Source organism: Hyaena hyaena, unplaced genomic scaffold (assembly GCF_003009895.1).
Source record: "Hyaena hyaena isolate Hyena2069 unplaced genomic scaffold, ASM300989v1 scaffold_390, whole genome shotgun sequence".
In the NCBI taxonomy this organism is placed as follows: domain Eukaryota; kingdom Metazoa; phylum Chordata; class Mammalia; order Carnivora; family Hyaenidae; genus Hyaena; species Hyaena hyaena.
Window position 1 is genome coordinate 1691119 of NW_024081018.1, and position 23294 is coordinate 1714412.

A 23294-nucleotide genomic window follows, 5' to 3' on the forward strand; every position below is an offset into this window, starting at 1 on the left:
AGAGTTTGGGTCCAATAGTCAACTATTTCTTTATTAATTAGTGGGGTTGATCTTACTACCTAGAGTGGGGTTCAAGACCTGAGTGTTAAGTGGTTCATACTTTAGTGCAGGGAGTTGTAGAAGGGTAGGTAGAAACGATGTCTGCTTTCTCCTCTGTCTTTGAGTCATACACACCGTGTCTGGAAGCTAGCAAAGGTCTAAACACAAAGTGGAAGATATTGGGGATAAGGTTAAGAGATTGTCACAGGCACATGGTCCCACAGTTTTCTTTTGAAGATGGCAATTATCATCCCTTATAGAACATGATATATAATGGGACGCCTGGGTGGCTTAGTCGGTTAAGCGTCCGACTTTCGCTTAGGTCATGATCTCGCGGTTCGTGGGTTCGAGCCCCGCGGCGGGCTCTGTGCTGACTGCCAGCTCAGAGCCTGGAGCCTGTTTCAGTCTGTGACTTCCTCTCTCTCTGACCCTCCCCTGCTCACACTGTCTGTCTCTCTCCTAGGGAAAAAAAAAAAAAAAAAAGAACGTGATATATAACATCGAATAAAACAAACATCACCCACTAGCCAAAAACAATGATTTGCTGACCATCTTTGGCCTCTAACCAGTAAGAAGTTTTGGTTTTCCCTTGTGTAGACATTCTTTTTTTTTTTTTTTTAATGTTTATTTATTTTTGAGAGAGAAAGAGAGAGACACTGCATACATGCACATGCATGCAAGGGAAGGGCAGAGGGAGAAAGGGGGACAGAGGATCTGAGGCAGGCTCTGTGCTGACAGCAGAGAGCCCAATGTGGGGCTCAAACTCACAAACCATGAGACCATGACCTGCGCCAAAGTCAAACACTTAACTGACTGAGCCACCTACGTGCACCCGTTGTATAGACATTCTTAGTTGATTCCATCAGATTCCTAGTCATCCCAGCCATGGTTACCTTTTTCTCTTAAACTAGTCAAAGTACTGAGTGTAAGTCAGCATTTCAATACCAAATTCAGACATTAAAAAAAAGTAAACTACACAGAGAATAGATGTCAGCATGGTGAGCGCCTTGTTCATCCCTGCTCAGGGCCCAGACTAAAGTGTTTTCACAGGGCTGGGTCCCTGGGATGTGCTAGCCTTGTTTGCTCAAAGTGTTCATGCTCATGGTGATTTGTGAGCTATTGCTGAGCACATAATGGTCAGTACAGCTACATAAATAGTCCTGGCCCCAAATGTGTTCACCTGAACTCAGTAAGTCAGATTGGGTCCATAGAAAGATTCTGTTGGGTTCTGACTGGAATCTCTTTGGATGTGCCTTCGGATTCCAAGACCAAGCTGGGTTTTGACATAAGAAGATGTTCCAGTTCCTTCCGGTTACCTGTAAGGGGCTCATTATAATGCCAAGGATGTAGATTGTCCTTTAATAGAAAAAATCCTTTTGATATTTTGTACACACACACACACACACACAACAATAACAATATAGAAACAGAAGCTGTTTTCCCATGTCTAATTAGAAAGTTCTTTAAACTTCTGGCTTATCTTGGTGGTCTCTTTCTATGTTTCTTAGCAAAAATTAGATTTCATCAGTTTAAGTGGGAAGGCTCTTTACTTCCTTAGCAAGAAAGGCTTAGAGGGCAGCAAGGGGCATCTCAAGATACAAAGAAGGCACAAGGAGGAGTTTGGGCTATAGCCTGGGTCACTATAGGTCTTGCAAAACTAGAATTCATCTTTCTTTTCTCTGTAGGTATTTAAAGATACTCTTTTTACCCTCAGAAATCAGACTTTTTATTGAAGTATATTTGACTTTTCATATTGTGTAATTTTAAAGTGTACACATTAAGTTTGATACATTTATATATATGACTGCCATTGTTTTGATAATTAGCATCTCTATCACATTACATTATTATCATTTCTTTCTAGTGGTTAGAATAATTAAATTCTAGTCTCTTAGCAAGTTTTATGATTACAATACTATATTGTTGTCTCTATTTACCATGCTGTGCATTAGAGCTATAGGACCTATTTGCCACTCAATGCAAGTTTATAACAGAAAACATCTGTCCTATTCCACCCCCCCCCCCCACCGCCACCCATCCCCTGGTAACCACCATTTTACTTTCTGTTTTTACAAGTTTGGCTCTTTTAGATTCCACATACAAGTGGTATTATTCAATACTTGTCTTTCTGATTGACTTATTTCACTTAGCATAATGTGCTCAAGGTCTATTCATGTTGTTGCAAATGGAAGGATGTCCTTCTTTCTTATCTTCTTCATCTACCCATCCATTGATGGGCACTTAGGTTGTTTCAAACCTTGGCTTTTGTGAATAATGCGGCAATAAACATGGAAGGGCCTATATCTCTTTGATATCCTGTTTTCATTTTCTTTAGGTATGTACCCAGAAGTAGGATTGCTGGATCATATGGTAGATCTACTTTGAATTTTTTGAAGAAACTCCATATTTTCCAGAGTGGCTGAACCAATTTACATTCCCACCAACAGTGTAACAAGGTTCTCTTGTCTCTGCATTCAAAGTTTGGTATCTCTTGTCTTCTTGATGATAGCTATTATAACAGGTGTGAGGCGATAGCTCATTGTGGTTTTGATTTGCATTTCCCTGATGATGAGTGATGTGTTGAGCATCTTTTCAGGTATCTGTTGACCATTTGGATGTCTTAGACACATTCTATTTAAATTTATTTAGTGATAGTTTTCAATGTCGAACAATATATTCATTTATGGGTAGATTTTTAACATAGTTTTAAAGCTCTTATAGAAATCATGTCTCATACATGCTGTTACTTCCTTTATTATTTAAATATTCCCACAGAGTACCTAACCTTCTGTATCTGGGCATTCTTCAGAATTCCAAACACTGAGATTGTTTGTGTTTTTTGTTTTTTCTTTCTTTCCTTCTTTTTTTTTTTTTTCTTTAAAGTAGGCTTCATGAGCACTGTGAAGCCGGCATGGGGCTTGAACTCCTGACCCTGAGATCAAGACCTGAGCTGAGATCAAGAGTCAGATGTTTAACTAACTGAACCACCCAGGAGCTCCTTGTTTTTCATTTTTCAACTACCAATTACTAAATGCTCACTCTGTGCCAAACACTATGCCAAGAGCTTTACATGCGTTATCTCATGTTCTCTTAGCAGTCCTGTAAACTAGGTATTATTATTCCTATTTTTCAGAAGAGGAAACTAAGACTCAGAAAAATTAAGTAACTTGCCCGATGGCATATAGTTAATGAGTAGAGAAGCTGGAGCTCACATTCAGGTCTCTTAACTCCTGTTTTCTCACTGTGCTCTTGACTTTCTTTGGGAAGCATTTTCCCTTGTTCTTCAATTTGGGTTGGAGTAATCTGTAATTCTGTTCATGAAGATATACCTCACTTTACGGTAAATATTAGGAACTAAATAATTCAAAGTAGTTCTGCAGTGATTCTCTTCTCCTCTTTCTCCCATCCTCCTCCTCCCCTCCCTCTTCCCTCCTCCCCCTCTTCTTCTTCCTCTTCTTCTTCTCTTCTCCCTCCCTCCTTCCTTCCCTCTCCCCCTCCCTTTTTCCCTCCCTCTCTCTTTCCCCTCTCTCCCCTCACTTTAAACAAAATATCTTTTTGATTTGAGTTCTCTAACATTGGCATATATCTATAAATTAAGATTTTTGAACAATGTTCTGTAGATTTCTTTACCACATTTACTTTGTACTCCTTTTTTTCTTGGAGAATTTAGCCCTCTCTCTCTTTTTTGGTCAAACATATTCTTTTAGATTTTCAGGTTATCTAATAAACCGCAAGTTCACAGACTCAGAAAAATTTAGAAGGGGAGAGAACCGCTGAGATCCACTCATCCAACCCTGTCATTATATGGGCAAGGGAGGCAGCTGGTGGCTGCAGGCCTCCTGGTTGAGTCAGAGCCTCAGTTACTCCACCTCAACCTAGAGGAAATCTTACTGTCTAAGGAGTTGTTCAACGAGTTCGCAAATCGAGAAGAGATATCTAAATGGACGTGGGCTTTTTTTTCATTCTGTTTTGTTTTGTTTACAAACAGGGAGGGAGGAAGGCAAACCATAAGAGATTCTTAAATACAGAGAACAAACTGAGGGTTAATGGGGAAGAGGAAGGCGGGGAAGGGGTAAATGGGAAGATGGGCATTGAGCAGGGCTCTTGTTGGGATGAGCACTGGGTGTTGAATGTAAGCGATGTATCACAGGAATCTACCCCGAAACCAAGAGCACACTGTATACACTGTATGTTAGCCAGCTTGGCAATAAATTATATTTAAAAAATAAAAATAAAGAAGTAAATGGATGTTTTCAATTTTACATAAAAGAAAGAAAGACTGATACCAAATAACAGATGGTTTTGTTCTAACCATTTTCAAGAGTATCCCTAACACACCCAGTTACCACCAGGCTGTGGCAACCTGTCGGGGACTGCTCAGAGCAGTCTCTGACTGGGCTCTGACTGAGTTTTAGTCAGAAGAGGGATGCTTGGTGGCAGACTGGCCTCCATGTACTCAAAAGGCCTTTTTGTTCCTTGGTTGTATTTCTGTTCTTCTCCTCTGCCTTTCTTTAACACATAAGAGAAAACCAGGAGAAGGGGACCAGAATGTCTGGAGGGACAGATGAAAAAGCACCAGAACAGAGAAGGATGGTGGTTAGGTTTGAGCTGAGCCAGCTTTTGGTGCCACACAGCATGACACATGGACAAATTACAGCCCTGCCACTTTAATTTTTTTAATGTTTATTTATTTTTGAGAGAGAGAAAGAGAGTGAGAGAGAGAGAGCGGGAGCGAGCAGGGGAGGGCAGAGAGAGAGGGAAACACAGAATCTGAAGCAGTCTCCAGGCTCTGAGCTGTCAGCACAGAGCCAGCTATGGGGCTCGAATTCACAAATCCATGATCATGATCACGACCTGAGCTGAAGTTGGCCAGTTAACTGACTGAACCTCCCAGGCATCCCTAGCCCTGCCACTTTAAAATAACAATCTTTCACTTTCACTCCAAGTTGCTATTTTGGGAGAGTAAGTTCCAAATAACATCTCCTAAGACAGTTTGATAAATATGTGGTCATTAACTAGAGATCAAATTCTACCTCAAAATTTAATGAATAAAACATGTAAGACCTCCTCTCAATTTTATTTTTTAATTCCTTGCTTATATGCCCCTTGGCTGAGCATACTTTCTTCATGTTTATAACCAAATTTCCCTAAATGAGAAGCATCCATTTTGTTCTGGCATAGACAGCAATATAAGCATAGTGTCATACATTATTCTAATATATTTAACAATGATATTCTTCTTGTTTTGCACAGACTAGGACACACAATGAAGACAACCAATGAGAACCAAAAGATCTGCAGTTATACTTGAGAACATCAAGAAGAGGTAGCAAAGGACAAAGGAGGTCAAGCTGCACATACATGGAGGAAGCCAGTTTCTCAGAAGACAGAACTTCTAAGCAACAGGAACGTTTGCCTTTTGGTAGAAATGTCTCCCAAATTAAGATACACAATGATTACAAATTTACCTCGAAAAATGACATCCTTGATGTCTCATATAAAATTATGTCAACAGTAGGTGAGCCTCAAGAAAAGGCTACATATAAAGAGACTTGCAGAAATGCAGACATGGCCAAGACTTCAGATGAAATGACCAAAATTGGTATCAACAAAAACTATGATAAAGAGAAACAATCCACCATAAATCTTGATATTCCAGCTAATGAAAGGGACCCTTCAAAGTCAAACCTTTCTAATATTTTACTCCATCATCTTTCCAGAGAGAAATTCTTAAAAGGTCAAGGCATTAATTGTGCAACTTTCCCCAAGATTTCTAATGCTGACCGTTCTGATGAAGCCGTTATTAAAAATATTATTTTGCGCTATACTAAGAATTCTTGCCCAAAAGAAAAAAACCCAGAACTCACAGGCCCTCTCAGCTCCAAAAGCGATGGTGAAAACAGCAATAAGCACTGTTGTTCTCGAACTATGAGAGAAGAAAACACCTCTGATTTAGAAGAGCCAGTGGTTACTGGAGAAAGCAGCTATCAAGAAACTTCAAATTTTCTAACTAAAATCAAGAGTCCATGTGATAAACCAAAAAGTTTCCAAGGGCAGCCACCCCAGAAACAGCAGACTGAAAAAGTAATTTCAGGCAGTGTGTTCAAATATGGCCATGGTCAGGTTCATTACCAGTTCTCTGATTTCTTTAAGGTTGCTGCCAAAGTGAAAATCCCTAAGATTAACATAGTTAATGAACCACTTATAGAGAAACAAGCCAGCCTTTCTCCTAAATTGAGAGATGAGTCAGTTATTGTGCAAGATATTTTAGAAAGCTTGTCTAGGTCAAATTGCATTGAAAAACAAAAGCAGAAAAGGAAAACTACCGATAATTCACAACAGATAGAGGTAAGTAAAAGTAGTCTCCAGGAAGTGCATACTTCCCATCCATATCAGTGGGCCTTTGCAAGGTGCATGGAACTGACTTCTAGTCTTGACCCCTCAGAAGCTCAGCGGGTGTCTTCCTAAGAAGAAGCAGGGGCTGGACAAACAATACATAATAATATAAACTCCAAATTCTTTGACCTGGAATTTTAATGTCCCCATTTTTTTTTCCTTCATCCTACCCTTATAAACTTAGCTCCCATCCCCCAGGAGTCAAATTCAATGACCTGGCTGGTTCCCAACCTCTCTGGCCAAGCACCCACTGAGCTCCTGTCCTCCATGGAACATTGCACCTCTGCTTATCAAAGATCTGCTCATGTTCATGGCCTCTTTCAATTCCGAGTTGGCCACAGGGCTTTTCAAACCCTCACTCCAACTCCCGGTCAGGCCTTCGCATCTTCTTTTGTTTAGTTTTCTCTGAGAGCATTTATCTCACCCTTCTTTGGATCATAATAAATTGGAAATATCTGTTTCTTCCACTAGATTTGAGTACTCTGGAGAGCAGTAACGTTGCCTTCATCTTTCCATTGTCTAATTCCCCTAGGGGCTTGGCCTTGTGTCTTCCATATATTACACCCTTAGTTATTAACACTAAATTGAATCAAATTAAGATCTTTAATAACATAATCCAAGCTTGCTATATTGGTAACTAGTACCATTTTTTAAATGCTTATGTTGGGATTCTTTTTAAGTAATCTCTACACCCATCATGGGACTCAAACTCACAACCCCAAGATCAAGAGGCACATGCTCTACTGATGGAGGCAGGCAGGCACCCCTGAAGACCAAATTTTGTTAATGTTTATACTATTTCCCCTTTCCTCATCTCCCCATCCCCCCATCCATCTCCCAACATGTTGAGGCTTGGGACCTCATTGATTATTTGAGGTTCGGTGGTTAGGTAAATTCACATTAATGATCAAAGTAAACATTTCAGTTCTCTGGCACTTTGCCAGGATGGTATGATCTTTCCCTTAAGCTTTGTTTGAAGGGCACTCTGGACTGAACACTCTCTACCTGTTTCCATTTCTACTCGTTCATGCTTCAACTCCCTTCTCTATCAACTGAATGATCTGGGGAGCTTAAACAGAACCCTTCCCTCACCTCCACCCCATACCTGAAGCCAGCAGCCCACCTGGCCTTGACTGGAATGCTTCTCGATGTCTGACATTGGCAAGTCTCAGGGGTCCTCATTCTGTTTACAGGAAAATACCCCTGGGTGTGCATAGTCCTCAGTGCCCTGAGGTTAGTAGGAACAGAGTGGATATTAGGCTAACCTCTCTCTGTCAGTGTGAGTCTAAAGTCAGGTGTCTTATTTCCTCTAGTCCTGCCAGTTGAGGTTGGAGAACTGGACTTTATCAGTTCTCTGTCCATCATAATAACTAAAGTCTAGTGTGACCATTTAGCTCTCTGGTACTGGCATGTTTCTGAGCTTTGTGTGTTAAGAACAATGGGAAGAGCCTCAAGGTGACTCACTCTGGAATTTAAGCTCCTGTCCTGTTAGCTCATGGTGAATAAACAATCACTATCGTGACACGCATTTTGAAACTTAATGCATACTACTATTTTATATTATTCTCTAGAATGTGGCTACTGTGTGCACAGTGTTAGAGTACCAGCGACAGAGCTAGCAACAAGGCCAACAATGTCCCCAGCCCTCATGAAGCTTATGGCCCAGTTTTAGGAGAAATGTTTCAGTATTCCCCATAATAGTAGCAAACATGGTAGTAGTAACAGATATGGTCATACCTAACATTTAATCCTTATATTAACCCTAGAAGGTAGGTTCTGTTTCTACCCTTATTTTATTGCTGAGGAATTTGAGGTTTACAGTGATGGAGTCATTGCCTTGGGTCACCTGGGAGGTAAGTGTCAGAGTGGAATTCAGCCTTGGCATTGGGGACCCAGCTCTTGACACAACTCTGGGCTGCCTCCATGATGATCATAACATTTTGGATCATTTTGAATAATGGCATCATTAATCTGTGTCAACAATAATGTTTTCTTCTCCTTTAATTGTGCAGATGGAGCCCACAATACATATTCATCGAGAACATCTCACAGGTACTAGCATTTTTATTTTATTTTATTTTTAATATTTGTTTATTTTTGGGAGAATGCAAATTCAGGGGGTTGGGCAGAGAGATGGGAACAAAATCAGAAGCAGGCTCTATGCTGACAGGCTGACAGTAGCAAGCCCAATGCAGGGCTCAAACACATGAACCGCAAGAAGCCAGCCACTTAACTGAAGTCAGACACTTAACTGACTGAGCCACCCAGCTGCTCCACTAGCATTTTTAAACCGATTTAGATCTACATTTAGAAAACTTTTTGTTTTGGGGCACCTGGGTGGCTCAGTGGGTTAAGCGTCTGACTTCGGCTCAGGTCATGATCTCGCAGTTTGTGGGTTTGAGCCCTGCGTCGGGCTCTGTGCTGACAGCCAGCTCAGAGCCTGGAGCCTGTTTCGGATTCTGTGTCTCCTTCTCTCTCTGACCCTTCTCTGCTCATGCTGTCTCTCTCTCAGAAATAAATATAAATTTAAAAAAAGAGAAAATCTTTTATTTTAATAGCAAATGGTGATGGTTGCCACAGACTTCTGTTTTTAGTACTTCATAAATCTGTAGTGAAGTTGAGATGAATAGAAGCCAAAACTTATTCTCTCTTATACAGGAATAGAATCTGAGGCAAGTTTCTTTAAGGTGTCATCAACCTCTCAGAAAGACCCTTGCCCAAGTTCTTCTTACATATTTCAAAAGATAACTGAAGGGAAACAGATGTGCCAGAAGTTAAAAGAACAGACTGACCAACTGAAGACTAAAGTAATATTTTTAAAGCTTACTATGACCAATAGAAGTGGCCAAATTCAGACATAAGACATCATGTCATTAATGAAATATTGCATTTTTTTCACCACAGGTACAAGAATTTTCCAAAAGTATAGCACATGACTCTTCTTATCATTTGCAAGACAAGAAGCTGGTAATAAATTTTATCCAGTTTTAAACATCTTTGTTAGGGAATTTGATGTGCCTGAATATGAATGAATTTATAGCACCATGTTTTCTCTACATTAGGGGAATTAGAAATGTTCTGGTAGAAATGTTTTGCCGAAGATTAAGGGCAGTGACCTCCAAGGCCTAGCCTTGTGTTTTACATATATTATGCCCTTAATTATTAATGATTAAGATCTTTAATTATCTATTTCAAGCTTGATATATTTGGTTACTAGTACAAAATTTTGTTAATGTTTAATTTATACTATTTCCCTTTTCCCTCTACCCAACCTCCCAACACGCTGAGGCTCAGGATCACATTGATTATTTGAGGCTCAGGGGTTTGTGTTACAAGAGCTAAAAGAGCTTAGAGCTCTATTTCTGTATGTATTTATCTCTCTCTCATTCTCAGAGGAATCTATTACTTATGGCTATTATTTCTCAGCAGCCACCCTACAATAAATCTGAGACCGTGGTAGGCTTAAGAGAATAACATGTCAGCTGTTATAAAGGGCAAGTCCATCCAGAGTTGATGGGTCCTGGGGGATACAGATTGTAAAATTTGCCAATATCTGACAACATATCAACATATATAACTTTGAAAACTTAAACCTGATCTTAAAGCTATACTTTTCAGTCAAAATCTGTGCTTTTCACATCCTTGCTTGTTGTTGCATTTAATGAAATCACTAATTTATATTGTAACCATACAGCCTTGTTCATCAGTGCCAGGGTGTGGCAAGTGGGGGTGGAGCATGGCAATGGGGCAAAAAGCTGAGATTGCTTGAGCCAGAAATGTGCAAAGTCAAAGATGTCATTCAGGCCACTGGGTCAGCAACAAGGCAAGTGGTCAGAAGCCCTGTTGTGAAGGACCACTAACAAAGCCAGGGCAGACTGTGTGGTAGACACCAGACAGCATAGACAAAGGAAAGGAGGACTCAAATGTTAAGAGACACAGTTCATCACTCTCATTCATTTATCATATTAATTAAATGACTCATTCATTCATACATTCATTTGTTCAACAAATACTTATCAGGTACTTCCTATGTCCAAGACTCTGTTCCAGGGACTAGGGATTTGGAGATCAAGAAACAATTTCTTTTTCAAGTGGCTTATAGTCTCCTAGGAACCACAGAGGGTAAAAGAGACAAGCAACATGAAGCTCAAGAAATTATGCTAACGGCAGCTTAGAGAGGCTTACTCTTGCCAGTTAGAGGGCACTTTGCAAGGCTCCCTGGAAGTGACTGACCTCTGAGTTTGGCATTGTAGGATGAATATGTATGAGATTGACAGGGTAGTGGCAAAAGGGTGTTCCAAGAAAAGGAATCAGCAGTCATGATGGCACAGGGGACAGAAAGCCCTGATGGGATGAGGAATCATGTGGTACTATAATTAGCCAGATGGAGCTCAGGGTTCATGTGGTGAAGAGGAAGAGATGAGACAAGGACTACTCATGAAAGACCTTTAAACCACGCTAAGAAAGTTAGGGGCACCTGGGTGGCTCAGTCGGTTAAAGCGTCCCACTTCATCTCAGGTCATGATCTCACGGTTCGTGGGTTCAAGCCCCGCCTTGGGCTCTCTGCTGACAGCTGGCTCAGAGCCTGGAGCCTGCTTTAGATTCTGTATCTCCCTCTCTCTCTACCCCTCCCCACTCATACTCTGTATCTCTCTGTCTCAAAAATAAATAAATTATTAAAAAAAAAGAATCTGTTAAAAAAAAGTTGGCTTTCACCCTGAGGTTGAGTGAGGGGGCAACACTGGAGTACTGAAAGCCAAGAAATGGTGAGCACCATGGGAGTAAGACTGTAGGGACAGCCTGGCTAGGAAGCCATACTCTAGGTAACAAGTTAAGAGGGCCTGAACCAAAATTAGCAATGAGGATGGAGAGGGGACAAATCTAAGAGTTTAACAAAGTGGTTGCACATTGAAAAGGGTAATGAAAGGAAGGGAGGAGGCTTGGATGAGTGTCAGATTTCTAGCGTGGGCAACCAAGGCCAGGACTCAAAAAGGAAGATCCAGTTCCTAATGGGTGTGGGAGGCAGGCAGGAGGCAAGGTGCCAAGTTCATTCTGAGGTCCCTGTAGGACATCCAATTGGAAAGATCCAGTAGGCAATTAGAGCAATGGATTTGGACCTCAGAGGAGTTGCTTGGGCCAGAAATGTAAATCTGGATATAGTTGTGGGTTGAAGCTATGAAGTATATGAGATTGACCAGGCAAACCTGCGGAGTAAGCAGTAAAGAAGTCCAAGGAAAGAATCAGCAAACAGGGGCAGGTAAAAGAGTTTTCCTCAAAGGAGACTGACAAGGAGTGACCTGAAAGCTCAAGGCAGACCTGCAAGGGGCAGAGCTGTAAAGCCAAAAGAAAAGAAGAGAGTGTGGGCCACAACAACAAATGTTCGAATAACGGGAAAAAAATCAAGAAGTGTATTGGATCTGGCAACCAAGAGATCATGTGGGACCTTGGCAAGCCCAGTTTTAACGAAGTGGTGAATCTGTAGAAACCAGATTGCAGGAGTGAAGCAGTGAATGATAAAGGAGATATCAAAAAAGCCTGGTTTTCAGGAACTGGGAGAACATAGATTTTTAAAGGGCTGAGCAAAGTAGAGGGAATGGGTTCAAGGCACTAGCTTTCTGAGGCCTTGATCCAGGATGTTTCCCCTTGATGCTAGAAGATATGTGCGGATTCGGGTTGGGATGAGAGGAGAGTCAAGGTGACTCCTGATAGTGTCAGCCTTGGCCTGAGAGTTCCAGGCTCATTTGTTTCAGCATTGGAAGAAGGCCAGAGAGGGCTAAAACTAACCTTCTCAGCATGAGCAACACAACAGAGTGGAAAGCATTTGGATGTTAGGATAGTCTAGTTCTATATACTGGCTGTACGATCTTAGGCACTTCCCATCCTAGAGTTGTAATGAGAATTACACGAGGTACATCTATGGCTAGAAAACCGTGCCCTATCTTCTTCTTAAATGTAATATAATTTAAATCCCAAGATCTTAAATTATAATTTGTAATTGGCTATCTCTCTTTTCTCTTTCCTTTGAACACCTAATTCCTTCTTACATTTTCACTATCTGCATGCTACCAATTCCTAAATTCCTGGTCCTAACTTCTCATCTACAGCTCCAAATGTTTGTGTGTATCTTTACTTGGCTCTCTCACTCTTGCTGAAAATTCTACGCGTCCAACATTGACAGCTCTGTTCAAACCTGTTAGCCTTTCCAAATTCCTCAGTTTAGTCAGGGGTTCACCTTCTTTCCGCCTCCCAAGCTAGAAACCTGAGCATTGTCTATGAAATTTACAGCAGTACCAGACAGGGTCCTGGCAGGAACTAGACATTTATTCTAACGGAGCAAATGAGGGGAGTTTAATAAGGCATCATTTTACAACAGCATGGGCAAGGATAAGGGAAACCAATAAGGGAAAACATCTCATAGAAGGAACAGTGGGGCAGAAAGGAAGGAGGAAGAGCAGATATTGGAGCCTAGGGAGAGTAGTTGTAGCGGTATAAGTAGCTGACAAGCTCTGCTTTTGGTAAAGAGACACAGCCAACCCACGGTGATACAGGCAGGAGGACATCAGGGAAATAAGGACCCCTACCTTATCCTTCTTAATTTTGTCTCTTCCGCTGTTGCCTTCCATTGGCTGAAACCAAAGCCAGGGCAGGGAAGCCTGTTGGTGCAGTCCACTGAAGGTCAGCTTCCTGGCTGGGGCACAGAGAAAGATGGAGTACGAATCTGGGCAGGAGGAGGGAACAGGGAAGACATCTACCACACTTGCCATTTTTTATGCCCTATGGCCAATATGTTTCCAAACTTGGAATAATAATCAGATTTAATAATGATGATGATGATGTTGATGATGATCCTGACACTAAGCACTAACTCACTTAATTTTCACAGTATAAGGTGAGGGCTATTATTGTCTCAGATCAGAAAAGTAAAGTTTAGAGTTCAAGTTGACTAAAACCATAATAATTATTAGGTGAAAGAGTCTGAACTTGAACCCTGGGGAGTCTGATCCTGTAACTTCATTGTGCTTTATACAGTGTCCCTCCAACTCTCCTATCCTCTCCATGTTCATGGACACTGCCTGGGTCAGGCCTTCCTGAGCATCTTTTAAGCCTGATGTATGTCTCATTTCTTCCACCAAGCCATGGCAAAGTCCTTGAATCCAGTCTCTTTTCCCAACTGGAATAAAATCCCTGAGACTGATGTAACTTTTATATCTCTCACACATTTGGCCCAGGGCCATGCATAAGCACTGCTCAGGGAATATTTAGCTATTGGGGCTGCAGAGCTGAAGCCTCTATACATCAAGACCAGACCTTAATCTGCACCATGTAAGTAAGTATTAATCCGCACAAGGCTGCATGTGTTGACGTCTAGAAGACCCATTTGAAGCTCTGGCTAAACTTCCTGATGTTCCATCCCTCCCAGTGCCATAGACTCAAACTCAGATCCTCTTAACTTCAGTCCCTTTTAAGGTCTATGTGGCTTCAGATATACCTCCTAGAGCTCTAATTTCCTCCCCTATATAACAGATAATAAAGTCTACTTTGCAACATTTATAACATTGACATGTGGATTAAGTAAGATAATGCTCGGGAAAGAGCTCTGTAAGCTAAAAACCATTCTGCAAAAGCACAGGACTATTGATATCCTGTTATGGAGTTCAGAGGTCTCTGAGTGGGCTCTGGGGGAGAAATCAGAAGTCACTGTACTGAAAAAGCTGTATGCTAGGAGGGCGTTGTGAATGTGGAGATGGCTCTCGGGTTGTCTCTGTTTTAGATGTCAGACTCTGAAACAAAGCAATTGCTGGGAGAAGGATGGTGGCTTCATTTTGAAACTACCATAGAGTACACCCTCCTTATATTTGGGGGGTAAACAAACACACGTGCATGATTCTGGTGACTTTACTGCTACAGGTCCTGGAGAAACTGCAGGGACATCTTGAACTACTGGAGCAGGAGTTTTGGGACAACAAGGAGATGCATCTAACTTTGAAGCAAGTTCACAGGCATGAATCCCCAGCTGTCGGTGACTTTGATCCCGAAAGGTCAGGCTTAAACTGTGTGAGGTGGAGGGGTCAGAGGCAACCTCCTTCAGGTGGGATTCTGATGTAGCTGCTGGCTTAATGCTTGCCCAGCCCCTGCTCTAGGGTCAGCAAAAATGGTGCCACCAATGAACAAGTGTTAGCGCATGAGCTAGGCAGTATGGAATTCCCGCTATGTATAAAGTCCTGTCCTGGGCACTGACCCAGATAGAGTCATCCAGATGAACAATTGTCCCCCAGAGGAGAGATTTTGAACTACAATCTTGCACTCTGTTGTGTGTCATAACTGATTCTGAGACCCAGAACAGCATAAGAAAATCCTGGAAAGGCTCACACGCTAACCCCAGAGGGCCTTCTCTCCAAGCTCCTCATGTCCTGTCCTTCACCCCACTTTTTCTTCTGTTTCCCCTGCCTGGTTCTCCTGTCCATCCCTTTCCCCCCCTTTTCTTTCCTATCCATGGACAATTCCAAAGGGGCAGTTGGGTATGAGGGGGTCATTGCTAGGTTGGTTAATGTGGGGGTGGGTAAAGGACCCATGAATCCTGATACATTTAGGGAAAAATGTTAAAGCTTAAAGTCAAAATGACTTCTGAGTTAATTCACATTAGAAACTTGGATGCAAACTCACAGAAGTTTCCAAGCGGCCATTTTTATGGCCCTGTGCTCCTCTCTCTCCAATCCAAACAATTTTAAGATGTATTCCAGGACTCAAGGCTAGGATTGTTTCCATTTAATATCCTGGTATGAATTAAAAGAATCCATTTAGGAGGCCTAATCTCTGTAAATTCAGTTCTTTCTATTCATAGCATTTTAACACGGAATCATTCTTGATGCCAGATTACTTTAATGGTTTATATTTCAGCACGGGTGTCCTGAGGTATTTTTTCCAAAGTACAATTTTACCTTTTCAAAATGAATGAAATCTCTGTCTACTGTTATTTCAATACTGAGTAATTAGACAGCAAGGATGAGGTTTTAATATTGATTTTCTTTCCCAAAAGCTTATTTTGTTTTCTGGGAAAAGAAAGATCTCTACATACTTTCACTATTTACTTAAAAACTAATAGAGTAAGGATATTTATTTTCTGAGGAATCCCACTTGTCTGGGCAGTCATTTTAAAGTTGGGCCTCTGTGCACAGTAAGACCAAAATTATGCAATGCTTTATTTATATCTTAGTTATACCCACAGTGTGCTGGCCCCAGTATAAGTCAAAATAGTTTCAACTGTAATTATGTCCCATATACAGGAAAAGTTTTCAACACTGGGGCCAGGGAAGGACCCAGTCTCTCCCAAAACTCAGTTCAAACCACCTCAGAGCAAGCAATGCTGCTCAGCTTGACACTGGGCCTCTTGTTTTCACATGGGTATAATGTGGTAATGAAAGGAACCCCATACAATGGTCCAAAGCTTTCTAAGTGTTGAATCTAAAGGCCATTGGAGATGGCTTTTGTAAGGGAATGGATTCTGCAAATTCATTGACTAATTACTTGTTTAAGTCCACAGGGTGCTCTTATTAAAACCTTCTTATTGCGGTGCCTGGCTGGCTCAGTCAGTTAAGCATCTGACTCTTGATTTTGGCTCAGGTCATGATCTCGAGGTTTGTGAGTTTGAGCTCCATGCTGACAGTGTGGAGCCTGCTTGGGATTCTCTCCCTCTCCCTCTCTTTCTGACCCTTCTGCACACACTCTCTCTTTCAATCTAAATAAACTTAAAAAAAAAAACAAACAAACCTTCTTACTGCCTTTAAGATGTAATATGCAAAAATAGTTGGTTGATTTCATTCATCCTATTTGTCAGAACGTGATCTCAGAGTCATTTCACACACTGACTCTAGAAGTCAAGGAGTTAAGAAATGGGGTTCTGCCTCCACCAATCCCTCTCTCTGATATTATCAACATACGGTCTTGTCTTCTGCTTTACAGAAGAGATCACAGATTCCCTCAAAAAATGACTTCTCTCCATCTCCAGACCTGCATGTTTTCACCACCTCTATCTTCTTTCACTCACCTCCAACCCATCTGGCCATGGTCCTTGAGCTCATTTCTTTCCTCTACCTTCAGGTCTATCTCCACCATTTCAGACATTCCTTCAAATTTTCAGCCTCTCCTCGTCCTCTGCCTAATTCTCATCTGCCTGCTAGATTAGAACATATTTTCCTTGATTATCAGTACCGTTTTCCATGCTTAGATTTTCGTCCCACCACTTTCTGAGTACAGCAGCCTTTCCCACTGGATGAAAAGAGCACTGCTATCAGATAAAAAACCCTCCCCATGTAGACAGGACTGGTTCCATTCCATCCCATTGATCTATACTTCTGTTTCTACATTAACCACACAGTTCTAAATCACTATAGTCTAGTGGTGCCTGGGTGGCTCAGTTGGTTAAATGTCCCACTTTGGCTCAGGCCATGATCTCGTGGTTCATGAGTTCAAGCCCCGCATTTGGCTCTGTGCTGACAGCTCATAGCCTGGATTCTGCTTCAGATTCTGTTCTCCCGCTCTCTCTGCCCCTCCCCCACTCATGCTCTGTCTCTCCCTCTCTCAAAAATAAACATTAAATAAATAAATAAATTACTATAGTCTAGTGTATATTTTGATATATTTCTTCTTTAAATTTTCTTTAGCTGTTCTTGCACATTCATCTTACTCATAAACTGTATAATCAGCTCACGCAATTTCCTTAATGACATTCTACTTGAATTTTGTTCAGAAATGTGTGGAATTTACAGATTAGAGTTAAATGTTTACAACAGGTAGTCTCATCCGGGAGCATGTTTTTTTCATGTAGATTTCATGCATGTTTTGTTAGATTTATTCCTAAATATTTTGTAGGTTTTCTCAGCATTATTAATAGTTATTTTCTGTAATTGATATACAGGAAATAAAGAAAAGTAATATAGTTATCCCGTGCTGGGCTATCTTATGCATTTCTGTTCTTAGTGTTTTTTAATTAGCTGTTGATTCTCTTAATTTTTTGGTATGACAAAATCATAGCATTTGAAAATAATGATAGGTCCCCCCAACTCCTGTTTTCCCCCTAAATATTTATACTTTATCTTTTCTTCCCTAATTCTTATATATTATATTTTTTATCTATTTATTTTATTTGCTAGGCTTTCAAAACAATGTTAAATAATACTGGCAAAAGCAATCATTCTTTTCATATTCCAAACAGTAATGGGACTTTTTTCAAGTATGATGCTTGCTGTAATTTCAAGTAGATAATCTTTATCAAGAAAGTTTTCTTCTATTCTTGATTTACTAGAATTAGATTTGGTTTTTTTTTTTTTATGTTTTAATGTTTACTCAAATGGGATTTAGAAATCTATTTTATTTCCTAACTCTATTAATATAATAATAAATGTCCTAATGTTTAATTATAGAATGATTTGGAAAATTTTCCCTTTTATTTTTATGTTTCAAAGAGTTAAAGTCTTACTAGAACTCACCCAGAATCCCACTTGGATTCGATGGCTTTGGGGAAGGTAGTTTTTGATTACCTTTTCTATTTTTCTCTGGTTATTAGTTTTTTCCAGACTCTCTTCCTCTTTTTGAGTAGACTTTAATAATTTATGTTTTCACAGAGACTTGTCTATTTCATCTAGATTCTAAACTGTATTGGTATAAAGTTGCTCAATCCCATTTGATTTAAAAATTTTTTCTTCCGGTATCTTTCCTTTCTCATTCTTAATGTTACTTATGCTTTTCAGTCAGACTTTCCAGCGGTTTCTTTTATAGATATTTTCAAAGACAATGTTTTATTTTGTTAATAAAATTCTTTTAAATTTATATTTATTTCTCCTTTGGGGGGTTTATTTTGTAGTTCTTTACTCTATCTTCCTGTTTTGGATACTTAGTTTATTGATTTTGAACTTTTCTCCCTTGTAAATGCATTTTAAGGCTATAAATTTTCCTCAGAGTACTGCACTAGCTACATTACATTGGTTTTCTTATTTATTATCCACTTATAGAGTATCCTTAATCTCTATTTTTATTTCCTATTAACCCAAGAGATAATAGGGTTAATAATATCTTAAGGGAGATAAGAGATAATAGGATGAGTGTTAAAATTTCCAATTAGTTGTTTGTTGTTCTTATTGTTGCCATATTTTTATTATTAATTTCCAGTGATCAAATTTTTAAGACTTTAATTTTTCAAGACTTTAAGAGCATTTTTAGCTTCAGAGGAAAATTGAGAGGAAGATACAGAGATTTTCCATATACCTCTGCCTATACACATGCACAGCCTCCCCCATTGACACCCCCCCACACACACCAGAGTGGTACATATGTTACAACTGATGAACCTACACAGGTAGATCATAACTGTCCAAACCCCAGTGCTTGCATTAATGGTTTACTGTTGGTGCTGTAAATTCTATGGTTTGGGACAAATGTATAATGACTTGAATCCATCTTTATAGCATCAGACAGAATTTTCACTGCCCCCCAAATCATCTATTCTCCACCTATTCATCCCTCTGCCCCCACCCAACCCTTGGCAATCACTGATCTTTTTATTATTGCTATATTTGCCTTTTGCAGAATGTCACATAGTTGGAATCATGCAATATGTAGACTTTTCAGATTGGGCTTCTTCCACTTAGTAATATGCATTTAAGTTTCCTACATGTCTTTTCACGACTTAATAACTCATTTTTTAAGTGATGAATAGTATTCCATTGTCTAGATGTACCATAGTTTATTAATCCATTCACTTCCTGAAGGACATCTTGGTTGCTACTAAGTTCTGACAAGTATGAATAGAGTTGCCATAAACATCTGTATTCACGTTTTTGTGCTGACATAAGTTTTCAACTCCTTTGGGTAAATACTGAGTAAGAATATGTTTAATTTTGAAAGAAACTGTCAAACTGTCTTCCAAAGTGGCTATACCATTTTGCATTCCCACCAGCAGTCAATGAGAGTTCCTATTGCTCCACATTCTTGCCAGTTTTTGGTGTTGTTAGCATTCCATATTCTGATCATTCTAATAATGTATAGTGGTATCTTGTTGTTTAAATGTGCATATCTGGCACAAAAAAACAGACATATAGACCAGTGGAATAGAATAGAGAACTCAGAATTGGACCCACAAATGCATGGCCAATTAATCTTTGACAAAGCAGGAAAAAAGACAGCCTCTTTAACAGATGGTGCTGGGAGAACTGGACAGCAACATGCAGAAGAATGAAACTAAATCACTTTCTCACACCATGCACAAAAATAAACTCAAAATGGATAAAGGACCCGATGTGAGACAGGAAACTATCAAAACCCTAGAGGAGAAAGCAGGAAACAACCTCCTTGACCTCAACTGCAGCAATTTCTTACTTGACACAACCCCAAAGGCAAGGGAATCAAGAGCAAAAATGAACTACTGGGACCTCATCAAGATAAAAAGCTTCTGCACGGCAAAGGAAACAACCAATAAAACTAACAGGCAACCGATGGAATGGGAAAAGAGTTGCAAATGACATATAGGATAAAGGGCTACTATCCAAAATCTATAAGGAACTCACCAAACTCCACATCTGAAAAACAAATAATCCAGTGAAGAAATGGGCAGAAGACATGAACAGACACTTCTCCAAAGAGGGCATCCAGATGGCCCACAGACACATGAAACGATGCTCAGCGTCCCTCATCATCAGGGAAATAAATACAAATCAAAACCACACTGAGATACCCACATCATGCCAGTCAGAGTGGCTAAAATGAACCAATCAGGAGACTATAGATGCTGGCAAGGATGTGGAGAAACGGGCACCCTCCTACACTGCTGGTGGGGATGAAACTGTTGCAGCCCCTCTGGAAAACAGTGTGGAGGTTCCTCAAAAAATTAACAATAGGACTCCCCTATGACCCAGCAATAGCATTGCTAGGAATTTACCCAAGGGATACAGGAGTGCTGATGCATAGGATCACATGGACCCCAATGTTCATAGCAGCACTTTCAACAATAGCCAAATCGTGGAAAGAGCCTAAATGTCCCTGAACTGATGAATGGATCAAGAAGACGTGGTTTATCTATACAATGTAATGAAATTTTTTTTTCCATGTGAATGTCCAATTGTTCCAGCAGCATTTGTTGAAAAGACTATCTTTCTTTGCTCCATTGTATCGCCTTTTCTCTTTTGTCCAACATCAGGTGTCTATACTTATGTAGGTCTATTTTGGGGTTCTCTATTCTGTTCCACTCATCTATTTGTATAGCCTTTCACCAATTCCACACTGCTTTGATTGCTGTAGCTTTATAGTAAGGCCTGAAGTTGGGTGGTGTCAGTCCTCCAACTTTGTTATTGTTTGTCAATATTATGTTGGTTATTTTGAGTCTGGCTCTTCATATAAACTTTAGAATCATTTTGTCAATATCCTCAAAAGAACTTGCTGGGATTTTGACAGCAGTTGCATTGAATCTATAGATTGAGTTGGGAACAATGGACATCATGACTATATTCAGTCTTCTTATTCATAACCATGGAATATCTCTCCATTTATTAACTCAATAAATGATTTTATTCATCAGAATTTTATAGTTTTCGTTATATAGATCTTGTATATATAGGTTAGATTTATACCTAAGTATTTCATTTTTTAGATCTTAATGTAAATAGTACTGTCTTTAATTTCAAATTCTACTTGTTCATTGATAGTATATAGCAAAGTGATTCAGTTTTGTATATTAACCTTGTATCCTATAACTTCTCTGCAACTGCTTATTAGCTTCAGTTTTTCTGTTGATTCTCTTGGAGCTTCTACACAATCATGTCATCTGTGAATAAAGACACTTTTATTTCTTCCTTTCCAATCTGTATACCTTTTCTTTTCTTGTCTTACTGCATTAAGTAGGACTTCCAGTGCAATGTTGAAAAGGAGTGGTGAGAAGGGACTTTCTTGCCTTTTTCCCCCCATTCAAGTACTAACCAGGCCCAACCCTGCTTAGCTTCCAAGATCAGACGAGATCAGGCGTGTTCAGGGTGGTATTGGCTGTAGACACCTTTTTCCTGATCTTAGTGAGACAGCATTGATATAATTTTCAAGGTTTTGGAATTTGTTGAGATTCTTCTTTGTGCATTAATATAAGGTAAATTTTTATAAATGTAATGAACTTGAAGAAAGTGGATTCTTCCTGGGTAAAATATTTATATATTTTTTATATTTATTAATAAATATATATTTATTATATTTATATTTATATACGTATATATGTGTGTACATATATACGTACATATGCATATAGACCAAGCTTGTTAATCAAATTATTCAGATAGTTCATGTCCTTCCTCTTTTCAATTGATATAAATCATTACTTCCACAGAATCATAGCTGTTAGAACTGTAAGGGATCTGGCGCACCTGGGTGGCTCCACTGGTTAAGTGTCCGACTTTAGCTCAGGTCATGATTTCTTAGTTCATGCGTTCGAGCCCTGTGTTGGGCTCTGTGCTGACAGTTCGAAGCCTAGAGCCTGCCTTGAATTCTGCATCTCCCTCTCTCTCTGCCCTTCCTCCACTTGCACTCTGTCTCTCTCTATCTCTCAAATGTTAAAAAAATTAAATAAAAAGAACTGTAAGGGATCCCAAAATAATTAGGTCCAGATAAGCAGAGTATTGTTATTATCCTATGTTATAGTTGAGACATTGGAGGCACAGGAAGATTAAGTGATTTTCTCAAGGATACACAGCTAATGAATAACAAAATGAGGATTAGAGCCCAGACCTTTGGAATGAAACTCTAAACAGGATGCATGTCAGGGCGGGTGTCCATTACCCTTCCCGTCTGAAGCCAAACCACATTAATCATACAGATCAATGCTATATTCAAGAACTGTTGTTGCTAATTAGAATGTTGACTGCATATCCAATAAGATGCTTGTTTATGTTTATTAGAGAAGTGGAAGGTGAAATTTTCAAGTTGGAGATGCTACTTGAAGATGTCAAAGAGAAAATTAATAAGGGCAAATATACATCAGCCGTCTGTCTTTCCGGGAGTTCTCCTCCAATTATCCCAGATGACTTGGCATCCACATCCTCTCCACCCTCAAATGAGGTAATAACAGCAACCTACAGCCTAATTTCATGCCAGGAAAAATGTTTTTTATGCATTTATAGAATCCTAATTCATGAACTCATGAATTCTATTTTAATATCTCATGAAAATTTAACTTTCCAAAGTCTCATGGAACCAGCTTTTAAAAATTAGAAGCTATTTTAAGTGTTGGTTTTTGAAATATCTTAATAGTTTAAGATGTAATAATGCAGTTTAAACTGATGAACCACTGAAAAGCTATTTCTTCTGGATGAATAGCAACATTTTTGTGGATCGTGCCTGGAAGAAATAATTTTTCTTCTTAATAGTTTTATATTCTGTCTTCTACATAAAGAATAACACACTCAGTGGGAAGAACTATTTTCCATTGGTCCACTTCTGCATTTTCCTTCTTTCAAGTCCAATTCTTTTGGATTGTCTACACATGCAAGAATAGGAATTCAAATCAGTCACCACACAGTCTTTCTGCGCTTTTTGTTTTTGTGGCCTCAACTATCAGAACATTCAGACTAAATTAAAATTCTGAGAAACTGAATCATCTGGATAATTGCCTTAAATTGACTCTTTTGTTTCAGACAGTTTTTGCCTGTGGCTGATATTCAAAATCCGAATAGGATTTGTCAGAGTTAAGAACAAGATGCTGAAGATTATATAAATACTAGCCTTGCCAGGGACATGCCTTTGACCCTTTAAAACACTTAACCTGCCTAGCAAAAAGTTCATCCATTTGTATAACCTCAACACAATGCCTCCCCACCCCGGGCAGAATTCTT

General features: G+C 39.7%; 1 protein-coding gene across 1 annotated transcript in view; it reads left to right on the forward strand.

Annotated features, from left to right (window-relative positions):
• The first annotated feature begins 1233 nt into the window (after window positions 1-1233).
• AKNAD1 (AKNA domain containing 1) overlaps window positions 1234-23294 on the forward strand; it is a 43967-nt gene continuing 21906 nt past the window's right edge. The window contains exons 1-7 of the mRNA XM_039251119.1: window positions 1234-1357; window positions 5293-6387; window positions 8448-8487; window positions 9094-9242; window positions 9340-9402; window positions 14344-14474; window positions 22362-22521. Coding sequence (XP_039107050.1) covers window positions 5401-6387; window positions 8448-8487; window positions 9094-9242; window positions 9340-9402; window positions 14344-14474; window positions 22362-22521 — 1530 coding nt within the window. The 5' untranslated portion in view covers window positions 1234-1357; window positions 5293-5400. The remainder of the gene's footprint in view (window positions 1358-5292; window positions 6388-8447; window positions 8488-9093; window positions 9243-9339; window positions 9403-14343; window positions 14475-22361; window positions 22522-23294) is intronic.